Source organism: Dryas octopetala, chromosome 7 (assembly GCF_963921425.1).
Source record: "Dryas octopetala chromosome 7, drDryOcto1.1, whole genome shotgun sequence".
Taxonomy (NCBI): Eukaryota; Viridiplantae; Streptophyta; class Magnoliopsida; order Rosales; family Rosaceae; genus Dryas; species Dryas octopetala.
The window spans coordinates 14,289,352-14,302,548 of record NC_141372.1 but is presented as its reverse complement, the minus strand read 5'-3'; the positions used below and the strand labels follow the sequence as shown (position 1 = coordinate 14,302,548).

Genomic DNA, 13,197 nt, shown 5'->3' with positions numbered 1-13,197 from the left:
GAAACAAAAAATCCATGTCCTTAATTTATTTAATTATTTGACATCATGTCTTAATCGTTAGACCACATTTTACAATAGATAATTGTAGGACCCCAAGCTACTTGGTTTGATACATACATGGGGATCCACTTCACCCTTTTGGGCCGGCCGTTTGGTTCAAGTTTTAGAGGCTTCAAAATGAAAAATTAATTTCATTCCCATGTTTAGTAAATACATGGAAGGGAAATCAATTCCTGGCCCACTTGACGTTTTTCACATTTCAAAGATTAGGAGGATTGATCGATGTAATATGTAGAGACGTAAAAATTGACCTATTTATCATTTACATCCCAATTGAATACACCCCCCTTAGGCCATCCCATTGTAATTACTACCTTGGACCATAGGATGCTGAGCTCTATTCTATGCTAATCTTATTTCATATTTTCATGTCCTCAATTTGATTATATAACACATATATAGGGAGAGGCTAGGGAGTTTACTTCCTTACTTGTTAGAGTAAGGGAATAGGAATTAGGGAGGAGCACGTACTTCCACTACGAGATAGAGAATAGGTCCTGTTTTTTGGAAGGAACAATCTTTTAAAGAACTATAAAATAAGAGCGTTTTCCCCTTGGCAAGCAGAGTTACCTCAGCCAGCCGGCTAACTCCCTTCTTCAACTAGAGTTACCTCTTCCAGTTACCGGTATCTCTGTCCCTTCTTCTGTTAGCCCAGTTGTCACCTCATTTTATGACACCAATGAGGGTGGGCTTTGCTCACATTTCTTGTAGTGTCTCAACTCTTCAAGTCGAGTTCTAGTTGCTATAAGAAAATTATCCCATTGAGTTGTGAGTTCGTTCCAGTGGACTATATAAACATGCATAGCTTTGCCTTATGGGGACGTACAGTTTGCAATAGTAAAAAGCAACGAAAAATCCATGTCCTTTATTTGATTATTTGACATCCTGCATGTCTTAATCGTTAGACCACATTTTACAACAGATAATTGTAGGACCACAAGCTACATTAGTTGGATACATAGATGGGGAGGTCCCTCAATCGGATACCCTTCATGCCTGGTTTCCCATCTATTACAGTATCCAAATACCCGTTTTTCAAATAACTAGCATCTGCAAATCGATCAAAGAAAATAATTAGTACAAAGTCGGTGGTTTCCAATTTTCCAAATGACCACTAACAAATTTGATTTCAATTCCTCATTTTGATTGATTAATACAATAGTACGACTTTAAGAGGAATGAAGCCCTTTTCAATGAGAGGTCGATACTGTAGGTAGCCCATGAAGCCACAAGCACTTGTTCACTTGTGGATGAACTCTGTGTTCACAAAAATTATGTGGAAGCCTTTGTAGTGGAGTTTAACTAATTTCAGTATTGGATTCATGCTCAATTGAGCTGGGAATGGTACACATACTGCATGTGGCTTAATCTCTCAAGTCAAGGCATTAATTGTACATAAACTAAGACAATGCTGATCAGGAAAATGGGATGCTGCGTGGGAAAGACAAGTCTAATTTACAAGTTTTATAATCATCCCCAATGGCCACTTTTGAAAAGATTCTCATAATACCTGTGCTTTTTCTTTTATGTGACATACGGGAATATTTTAATGGCCGTTCGTGTGGCTCAGATTTAACTGAGCCAAAAAGAAGGATTTTAGGACTTCCATTAGGATTAGAGGAGCAACATTTTAGTTGAGAACTCGGAGCAAAATTGGATAAGAGGAAGAAAAACAAGCACAGTTTTTGCAGCATCATCAACATTTTCTTCAGACGGTTTGTGTTATCTTTAGGACGTCTATTTAGGTAGTTCATGTATTTCCCACAACAGTTAATCTATCTTCTAGATTCTTTTTTGACATTATGTGTAAGATCCTTACAGAATTCTCACTTGAGGGGATATATAAAAGGAGAGTGATCAACTCTCAAATATATAAAGGCCATGCAACTACAATTAGAATGTATATATAATAAGAACCCAAGTACAATGTGACATCAACACAATTCTTAAGATCGAAAGCATGCATACATGACGTTTTTATTAATTGGAAAAAGAAAAAAAACAAAGAAAATATATTATTCCAGCCATGTTTGTTTTATTTTGAAATTAATATAAAAATCCTACTTCTTTATTGATTTAAAAAAAAAAAATATCAAATGCCACAATATGCCTTGACGGTAAGGGGTGAAGTGCCCATGAGTTGTGCTTTAATATATTCTGACTGATCAAGTGGCTTATATCTTAAAGGATTGTCCTTGTCCACAAGCTCCTTCGGTATGTGTGTTACCCCTTTTTTGAGTGAAGAAAGCCCGAATGAGTATCTAACCTTATTTTCCTTCACAATGACTCTATGTATACAAGACCGTATTCTATCATTGCTCCAAACCTAGTATGAAAAATCAAATAAAACTTGGAATTAATGACAATAGAACTACAAATAAATAAATAAAAAACAAAAAACTAATTAATTAATGATATAGGAGAAGGATCCATGACATCATATTTTTGAAACAAGTTTTGACATAAATTTTCAATGGGGCCCACTCCATAAAGGATTTCAACGATCCAAACCGTCTATTTTTTAGGTCTTTATTAAGGGATCATCCTGACAAAAAATTAGGTAAATCAGAAACCATTTACCATATAAGATTAAATGGTCAACATTTCAAGTGTTTATTATGTTGACCACTTAATCTTTGTCGGTAAATGATTTATGATTTACCTAATTTTTTGTAAGAATGATCCTTTAATGTAGACCTAAAAAATAGACGGTTTGGATCGTTGAAATCATATATGGAGTGTGCCTTATTGAAAACTTGTGTCAAAAATAGAATGTCACAGATACGCCCCCAAGGATATATATATATATATATATAGGGTTTTTTAGATATAAGACCATTTTGAATACCCTATTTTATAGTAGGCCCAATAGGTAAATAAATGTGCGTGAATTTTTTTTTTTCCACGTCAGATAATGGCTTAGGCATAAATATGTAGATATTTACAAAAGCTGTCATTGCTCCAATTTGAGCAATATTTAAAGATCCATGATTTGAGGCATTTATTACTTCTAATTTTGAATGTTTTAATTGAAATTTCATGATTCATACATTCAATTATAAAAAAATATTGTTACCAATTATGAATATCAACATATAAACACTCAAATACAAAAAAATTAAACAAAGTAAGCCTTCACTTTGAGAGAAATATCACCAAATGTAATATCAACAACCTCCTTTTGAGGTATATATACCAATACTTTCATCACCTCTTACTCAGGTAGAAAAATGTGAAAGAAAAAAAAGTATCACAATCATGGAGTGCTTGGTGTTGAAAAAAATAGAAGAAGATCAAAGGATGGATAAACACTGGTGGGACAAAAAATTTCTTTCAAAATTTTTAGTAATTAAAAATATTTGTGTTTTATGAGAATGAGAGATTAGAACTTGGAAACTCTTCCATAAAGTAGACAGAAATATAATTAGACAAATAGCTAATTGATAATTGTTAAAGGATAGTGTTATTGGCACTACAAAAAAGTCATCCAGCATGCAGTCCAATTTAAAAAAAAAACATAAGAGAAAATTTGTACATATTGAAGTGCAGGCTAGGATGACCTTTTGGAGTGCCAATAACACTATCCTAGCTTGTTAAATAATACGTAATTCACACTATAGATAATCACCTCAACTGATCTACAAGGGATGCCGATCAATTAAATTGGTTTCACATGTGAATTTCATCATCAAGCTAGAGAATTAATGCAGTTGTTGGGTAGGCCAGTTGAAAGGGCCGTACAATTACCCACAATTCACCCAAGTTTGATCCCCTTCCCTCCAACTCAAAAAAAAAAAAAAAAAATTAGCAAATTGATTTTTCATCTATTAAATAAAAAGAGGAGTGTGGGCTTAATTATAATTAAGTGGGATTTTCAAAGTTGCAACTCACTTATATTACGTATGTATGTGAGACATGTGATATATACATATATATTTTAGTGGTGAATGCAGTACAAATATACATATAGTTATATTAAATGAAAAATTATGGCATAAACATACGTACCTGAAATACATCACTTGCTAGGAATACGAAAGATGACGGTGGAAGATCAACACATATCCATTGATCATCCTTTGTATTTACCTCCAAACCATTGACCTGATTTTGACAGAGAATGGTGGAAAAGCTCTTGTCTGTATGACTAACTAGACTCACACTTTCACCTTTCTTGGGTTCTTTGTATTTTAATAATTTGAGAGCGTAAAAAGTCGATTGAATGTGATCATCATGATACTTCTCTACACCATAGTTCTCGAATACCATTCTCGTCACAACTTCATTTAGTTCTGCCACCACTTTCATATGCATATCAACACTGTCACTGTAGGCACAAAAAAAAAAAAAAAAAAAAAAAAAAAACAAGAATTAGCTAGACAAGAATTGAAATGAACAATCCAAGAACATATGTTTTGAAAAGTATACCGAAACTGATAGTTTCCGTTGGGCCAAAAAATATGTGAGAATCTCTGAAGTTCTTCAGGGTTTGAAACATTATCAAGGAACATGGCTTCATAGGAAGGGTTCTTAGTAAAATAGCCAGCAAAAGGCTTGTCTTGGTAAGTATGTTGGGCTTTGATTTCTGTGGGGAAATCAAACATCTCTCTCAATGTACCAAACAAAGTGTTGTGAAGCTCCAAAGAGACTTTGTTGGACAGGATTGCAATGAAACAACCAAACTCTTCGAGTGCATGACAAACTTCTCTGCGAGCTGAATGCCATGAACTTGTCCCTGGCTTCCAGAAGTTCTCTGATTTGGAGAAATCTACCACCGGAATTTTGGTCACTGTTTGAGTGCTCATGGTGTTTTTTTTCTGCTCACAAGCTAAGTAAAAGATGGAGAAAGAATTGTTGGAGAAGAGAGATCTCCCAAGGTGATTAAAAGCTATGGAAAAGGTGGTGCATATATATATATATATATATACTAGCCATCTGTTTAGTCGTTTGAATTGGCATATGAATTTTAAAGGAGTTATAAATTTATGCAGATTTTATGCATTCTATATATGGATATTCTTATTGATTTTCATAAAATCCATCAAAATTTAAGGGAGAAAGGTGGAATTCTCATAGCTTTTGCTTTTCTAACAAAATCCATCAAAATCCAACAAAATCCACCACTTAAGGAAATCATTTAAAATCGATCAGAGTTTTCTAATATACCTATATTTTTATGAAATCTATAAAATTCTGAATTAATTGAATATACCTAAAATTCTGAATTAAATACACTTAGATTTCTATGAATTTCCAATTTCTTTTAAAATCCATTAGGGCCCGTTTGGATGAAGGTATTTTATGTTTGGCTTCTATTTAAAGAAGGGATCACCAAATCCAGGGTGGATTTTAGAGGCCCAAATCCATGGATTTGAAATCACTCCTACAACGTACGAATTTGAAATCTCACGACCACTCTCCCTCTCCCTGCCGGCCATCACCTTTGCCACCGACCACCACCACCGTTTGATCCCCTCCAGCCACCATGAATTTGGATTTTAAATCTATGCATTTGAAATCCATGTATTAGAAATCCCTAGATTTGAAATTCTATTGTTTGTATACAAAATTTAAAGGTGAGGATTTCAATGTAAGAATTTTTTTTGACAATTTAATAATTTAAACATATGATTAAGAAAAAAAATAAGAAATATGATTTTAATTTTTATATATTAGCAATATGTGATAAATATTTAAAATAGACAATCAAACATAAATATAGGTTTAGTTTAGTTGGTTGATGGTCGCCGAGGTGGTGGTCGAAAAAGTCATCAGAGGGGGTGGCCGGAAAAGTCACTGGAAGTGGACGAAGAAGCGGACAGAAAAGTCTCCAGAGGTGGTGGCCGAAAAAGTCATCGGAGGTGCGACAGGAAAAGTCGCTGGAAGGGGTGGCCGGAAAGGTTGCCGAAGATACGTCCGGAAAATCCGTCGTCGTCGGTGGACGGAAAAGTCGCTCGAGTACGTGGTGGCTGAAAAAGATGCAGGAGGTGCAGCTGGAAAAGACGTCGGAAATGTAGTCGGAAAAGTCGTCGGAGGGGTGGCCGGAAAATTCAACAGAGGGGGGTGGCTGGCAGTGGTTGTCGGAGGTGGTGGTCACCGGAGGTGAGGGAGAGAGAGAATGAGATGGTGAGATTTCAAATACCTAGTTACATATGGTATCTGAAATTCATGGATTTGGGTCAAATCCAAATCACTTCTTTAAATTAAATCCAAACAAATGTACAGTATTTGGATTTGGGCTCCCTAAATCCAAATCCCTCCCATGAAATACTTTCATCCAAACAGGCCCAAAGTGTGGTTGTTGGGGTTTGAGCCCCCAACCTTATACAAACAAGTAATATCCTCAACCAACTAATTAAGCCAAACTTATATTTGTATTCTATTGTCTATTTTTATATATTTATCCTAAATTGATAAATATTTGAAATAAAATAATGAGAAAAAAATGAAATCCTCACATTTAAAATTTTTATCCAAACAACCGAATTTCAAATCTAAGGATTTTAAATACATAGATTTTAAATGCATGTATTTGAAATCCAAATTCAAGCTAGAATCCAAATGGACCCTAGAATCCCAATTAAATACACTAGGCCAGCCCATTGTAATTACTACCTTGGACCATAGGATACTAATCTCTATTCTCTGCTAATCTTATTTCATATTTTCATGTCCTCTATTTGATTATATAACACAGTTTCCAATAGTAAAAAGAAACGAAAAATCCACGTCCTTTTTTTGATTATTTGACATCCTGTTTTAATCATTAGACCACATTTTACAATAATTGTTGGATCGCAAGCTACATTGGTTTGATACAAAGATGAGGATCCACTTCAACTTAGGGGCTGTTTGGTTCAATTTTTGGAGGTCTATCGGGGAATGAGAAATCAATTTTATTCTCACGTTTAATAAGTACAGGGAAAAGAAATCAATTCCTGCCCCACTCAACATTTTTTACATTTCAAAGATTAGGTGGATTGATGTAATATTTAGGGACGTAAAAATTGACCTATTTATCATTTACTTTAAAGTTTTCTTCTTGTTTTACATATTCATATTCATACTATTATTTAACATGATGACGAAAATTTTTCAATGTGACTGTTTTTTCAGATGTAAAATTGAGGTTAACTGAACAAATTCTCATTATCAATGTTGATTGGTTATTACCCGTCTTGACACTTTGTCCATCAATAACTTTCTCATATTTTGAGAATGCCTCTCAGTTCTTTGCAACATGTATAATAGCTCCACTATCCAGCCACCAATTAACCATCATCAGAATCGATGTGATTTTCTTCAATCACCACTGTTGTGAAATCCTCATTGTCTTCGATCATATTGAGTTGTGACTTAAGATATTTCTTATGATGTCGACAATTCTTCATAATATGACCGGGTTTTTGGCAAAAGAAACATCCATTCTTCCCAGCACTAGAGAGTCTTGTCCTTTCTTTTTGAAACTCTTTCCCTTTGGGGGAATTTTATTTTTCTTGGGTTTGTCACTTGACTCCCCCTCCACCAAATTTGCTTTAGGATAATCAATTGATTTCATATATTGCTTGCGAGATTCTTCTTCTATAAAAAGGTGTCGAGTTATTTCCTCTAAAGTAAATTTATTCTCTTGGTGTTTGAGTTTCTTTTTATAATCATTCCATTTTAGTGGTAATTTTCTAAAATTACACCAACTTGGAACTCCTCATCTCTGATAGCAATATCGTCAATAAGGAGTTGTACTTCTTCAACTTGAGGAAGAATAGGTTTATAGTCTACCATTCTAAAATGGACATAATTATCAATAAGAAATTTACACTCACTAATCTCTTCCATTTTGTATTTGTTTTTTAACCGCGTCCAAAGTTCTTTTGTAAAGATCAATAATCTGATTGTTTGTGGAAATATGTGAGGAATTATATGTTAAATATCACTATATATATGTATGATTCTTGAAATAGAATTCCTCTATGTAAATCTGTATTGCCATGAAAGTCATATTGTTCTGCACTAACAGTTTTATGCAGCAAGATTTTTATGTTTGTTTTGGTTTTGGGATTTTCGATACTATGGTTCTTTGTGTTACAAGTAATAAATCCTAAAATCAAAAACTATGGAAATTAATTGATCCTATTGTTGTAAAAGTATGTGGAAATAGGATTTGTGGAAAAGAGAGGCAGAGCGAATATCATCTGTCTGTTTCATTCATCTTATAAACATCCTTATATAGAGGTAGGGTTTACTAGGGTTTTGAACATTTACTAGTATGCCCCTACAACTAACAGGAATAGCCACACATAATAAAGTATTTACAATACTCCTCCTTGGATATTCCATATCATTAGTGTTGTCTCTACTATGCGCTTCTAAGTTGCCTCGTCAAAACCTTGCCAGGTAAGAGTTGCTACACCAAAACCTTGCCCCCAATGGGAAAAACCCGTGGTCGAAGAGAAAAGATGAGCAAATGCATATATATATGAGATCAACACATCTTCAAGATGTAGTATGAGTAGAGTGACCATGCCAAGATGTGTCTCATTAAAACCTTGCCAGGTAACAAAACCCAGTGGGACAAAATAACCTTGGACAAAGGACAAAAGAGTACACGATGATCAAGTGAGTATGCTTCGGGATACTTCCCCTGATGTCGGCTCCCCCTGAAGACTACATACTAGGTAAATCAGCCAATCTACGCAAACCAATACCTCGAACATGCATCAAGAACGTGGACTTTGGTAGTGACTTGATGAAGAGGTCTGAATGGGTGTCTTGAGATCGGATCTGCTTGACTTCAATCATCTGATGCTCTTGTTGCTGTTGATTGAAGAAGAACTTCGATGCACTATGTTTGGTGTTGTCTCCTTCGATGAAACACGTCTTCATCTGCTCGATGCAAGCGGCATTATCCTCATAGATAATCATTAGTTCATCAATGGTAGAATGCAGCCCACACGTACTTCAAACATGCTTGGAAATTGTTCTGAGTCATATACATTTACGAACTGCTTCGTGAAGGGCTAGAATCTCAGCATAGTTCGAAGATGTAGCAATAAGGGTTTGTTTCGTAGACCTTCAAGATATTGTTGTATTCCCAATCGTAAAGACATAACCAATTTGGGAACGCGCCTTATGCGGGTCTGATAGATACCCTACGTCAGCATATCCAACAAGGCGGGCATCGTTCCGAGGATCGAGGGGGTTCGATCCATTCCTTGATGCGTAGGGATAGAATAAGCCCATATCCATCGTACCTCTAAGGTAGCGAAAAATGTCTTTTATGCCATTCCAGTGACGGCGTGTTGGCGCAGAGCTATATCTAGCTAACACGTTCACAGCGAATGAGATGTCTGGTCTAGTACATTGAGTCAAGTACAATAATGTGTCTATTGCACTTAGATATGAGACTTCTGGTGCCAATATCTCTTCGTTATCATCTGCGGGACAAAACGGATCTTTCTTAGGATCTAAACTACGGACGATCATAAGCGTGCTAGAAGGCTTCGTTTTATCCTCATTAAAGCGCCTTAACATCTTCAGGATGTAATTTCATTGATGGACCAGAATTTCATCTACACGGTGCTCGAGCTCCAGGCCGAGACAAAAATTCATTATCCCAAGATCTTTCATCTCGAATTCTAACTTCAGGTGTTTAGCGGTTTTCTTGATCTCTTTAAGAATACCAATTAGATTCATGTTATCGACATAAACAGCTACAATAGCAAAACCGAAACTTGTTTTCTTAATAAACACGCAAGGGCATAAATCATTATTCACATATCTCATCCCGATCAAATACTCTCTTAGACAGTTATACCACCTTTGTCCGAATTGTTTCAATCCATAAAGTGAACGCCTCAAACGAATGAAGAACGTGTTCTGTGGTCTGGAACTATTTACATCGGGTATCTTAAGTCCTTCAGGAACTTTCATACATATCTCTGTATCAAGATCCCTATAGAGATAAGCAGTGACCACATCTATAAGCTACATACTCAGTTTTTCGGAAACTACCAAACTGATAAGGTAGCGAAACGTTATGACGTCCATTACGGGAGAATACACTTCCTCGTAATCAATCCCAGGGCGTTGAGAATATCCTTGTGCCACTGGACGAGCCTTGTATCTCACAATCTCGTTTTTCTCATTACGCTTCCTTACAAATACCCATTTAAATTATACAAGTTTAACATTGGGAGGTGTAGGAACGACAGAAACAAACACCTTTTTCTTTGTCAAGGAATCTAATTCGACCTAGATTGCTTCTTTCCATTTTGGCCAGTTGTCTCAACTTTGACATTCATCAACAAAGCGAGGTTCGATGTCATCGCTAGTTATAATTTCGGTAGCTACTGCGAATACTATATATCATCGATGATAATTTCGTTTCGATTCCAGAGCTCACTTAAACATGTATAATTTATAGAGATCTCTATGTTCTCGGGAGTGGGTTCAAATGTTAGAGCGTCCCCCAACGCTCTCTCTTCTGGGGCGGATCGTGAGATGGATCGATTGAAATCGCGATGTCAAGGGGACTCGTTTGCGCCAAATTTATCCTCTTCCGGGGATAAGAGTCCTTCGAACTTAATGGTCTACCTCGCTTCTGGGTAGGGACATATGACTGGTTAGCCGCTATGGCCGTACCTCGTCCATCTGGGACGACACGTCCTTTAGGGACGAATATCCTTGCAGGCACATTTGTAGTAGGTATATGTGATCTCGTCACTTTAGCTAGATTAGAGAATGCGTCTGACATATTATGGGCTATACTATGTAGATCTAGAATTCTCCGCACTTCGCTACCACATTGTGTGGTTTGGGGATCGAGATGAGACATAGTGGGGACATTCCATGTCAATTCACGTCGTTCTTCAGGAACGGTGATGTTCTTATCTCCCCCTAACAGCGGGAAAACTGTCTTATTAAAGTGACAATCCGCAAATCTGGCGGTAAAAAGATTGTTTGTCAAAGGCTCTAAAAAGCGTATAATGGATGAGGATTCATAACTGACATATATGCTCATCCTTCGTTGAGGACCCATTTTGGTACGTTGTGGCGGCACAACTGGCACATAAACTGCATACCTAAATATGCGTAAGTACGAAACGTCAGGTTCGTACCCAGTCACCAGCTGTAACACGGAGTAAGGTTGGGTAGCAGTGGGCCTCAACCGGACCAACATGGCTGCATGCAAGATTACATAACCCCACACAGAAATTGGAAGCTTGGTGCGCATAACCAAGGTTCGTGTGATCATTTGTAATCTTTTAATGAATACTTCTGCGAGACCATTTTGGGTGTGAACATAGAGAACTGGATGTTTAACATCAATCCCAAGGGACATTCAATAATCATCGAAAGTTTTCGATGTAAACTCTCCGGCATTATCAAGTCTTATGGACTTTATAGGATAATCCGTGTGGTGAGCCCTCAATTTAATGATCTGAGCGAGAAGTTTAGCAAAAGCAACGTTTCTTGTGGACAATAGTGTAACATATGATCACTTTGTCGATGCATTAACCAAAACCATGAAATATTTAAATGATCCACATGGTGGTTGGATAGGTTCACAAATATCCCCTTGTATCCTTTGTAGAAAAAGGGTGGAGTCTTTACTAGTCCTTGCATATGATGGTCTAGTATTCAACTTTTTGAGTGAGCAAGTTTGGCATAGTGTCACTAAACACAAGATCCTTATTAGTAAGGGGATGCCCATGTGATAAATTGAGGATATGACGCATCATACTTTGACCTAGGTATCCCAACCGGTCATGTCATAGCAAGAAACTACTCGAATTGGTTAACTTATGGTTAACTATGTGATTTGCCTCAATCGATCTAATGGTGGTCATGTAGAGACCGCTTGAGAGGCATTTCAATTTCTCCAATGTACGCTTCTGGCCATACAACTTGAAGGTTATGCAAAGATATTTCACTCTATTTTCCTCAGTGGTTTCAACGTGATAACCGTTGGCTCGAATATCTTTAAAACTCAACAACGTTCTTTTGGAACATGGAGAATATAAGGCCTCATTAATGGTAAATTCATTACCATTGGACAACATAAAATGGGCTTTGTCATGGCCCTCTATCAGGTTTGATTAGCCTGATATAATTGTCACAGAAGTATGAATAAGCAATAAGTTTGAAAAATACTTCCGATCTTAGAATATGGTGTGTGTAGAAGCACTGTCTGCCAGACAACAAACTTCCCCACTAAACATGCTTATTCATAAATTTAATTCAATGGATCACATGTATGAATAACATTATTGAATTAAATCATATTCGAGCATAATCAAATTTCCAGAACAAATAATCCAAGTCATAAATCACCAAAATAATCTAAATAAGAAACATTATTAAGAAAATAAATACAGCACAAGCGCCGATCATATCCATGTCATCGAGTTTCTAGTCCTCGAAGTGTCCAGTTTCAGCCTAGAAATCAGTGACCTCTAAGGTGGTATCCATAGGAAATGATCCCTCAACGAGGTTGGTCTCTCGAGTTCCGCGACTGGCGTAGTACTCATCTACAGCTTGCGCTGATGCATGGCAGATGCGGGACTAGTGATCAGTTCCTCCACATCAGTAATAGAGATCATTCTGATTCTGATTCTGGTGACAACGGGCCGGACCAATGTTCCTTTCATTTCGAGTTCTTGGGGCAGAGAGACCGTGGTTCCTACCACGTGGGCTTTGGCCACGAGAATTCAAGTTTCGTGGGCCATGACCACGTTGGCCTTGGTCATACGAGCCATTCCTCTGAGAACCTGTCCTTCTATATCTCGGGCGGTCGGACTTTGCGTCCTTTCCATGACCTCGATATACTCTTTTGCGGTTTGAATTGCGATGAGCAACAGCATTTGCTTCAGGCAATGGTGCTACTTCAGTACCAACAGGTCGGACTTGATCATTTCTCATTAATAAGTTGTTATTCTTTTCAGCAAGCAACAGAGTAGTGATTAATGTCGAGAACTTGGTAAAATTCCTTTCCCTGTATTGTTGCTGCAGGACCAAACAGGAGGTAGGGAAGGTGGAGAAAGTCTTCTTCAATAGGTCAGCTTCGGTGAGCTCTTCCCCACAAAATTTGAGGAGTGACCGGATCCAGCAGATCTCCGAATTATACTCATTCACGAATTT

At 36.9% G+C, this 13,197-nt stretch overlaps 1 protein-coding gene across 1 annotated transcript; it reads right to left on the bottom strand.

Annotated features, from left to right (window-relative positions):
* Window positions 1–2,152: 2,152 nt before the first annotated feature.
* LOC147279925 (putative 2-oxoglutarate-dependent dioxygenase AOP1) lies at window positions 2,153–4,874 on the bottom strand. The gene is made up of 3 exons (XM_086252095.1): window positions 4,489–4,874; window positions 4,069–4,387; window positions 2,153–2,386 (listed from the first exon to the last, which is right to left on the bottom strand). Exons 1-3 carry the CDS (start codon window positions 4,863–4,865, stop codon window positions 2,153–2,155), a joined length of 930 nt encoding a protein of 309 aa, XP_086108221.1. The 5' UTR covers window positions 4,866–4,874.
* Window positions 4,875–13,197: the final 8,323 nt, after the last annotated feature.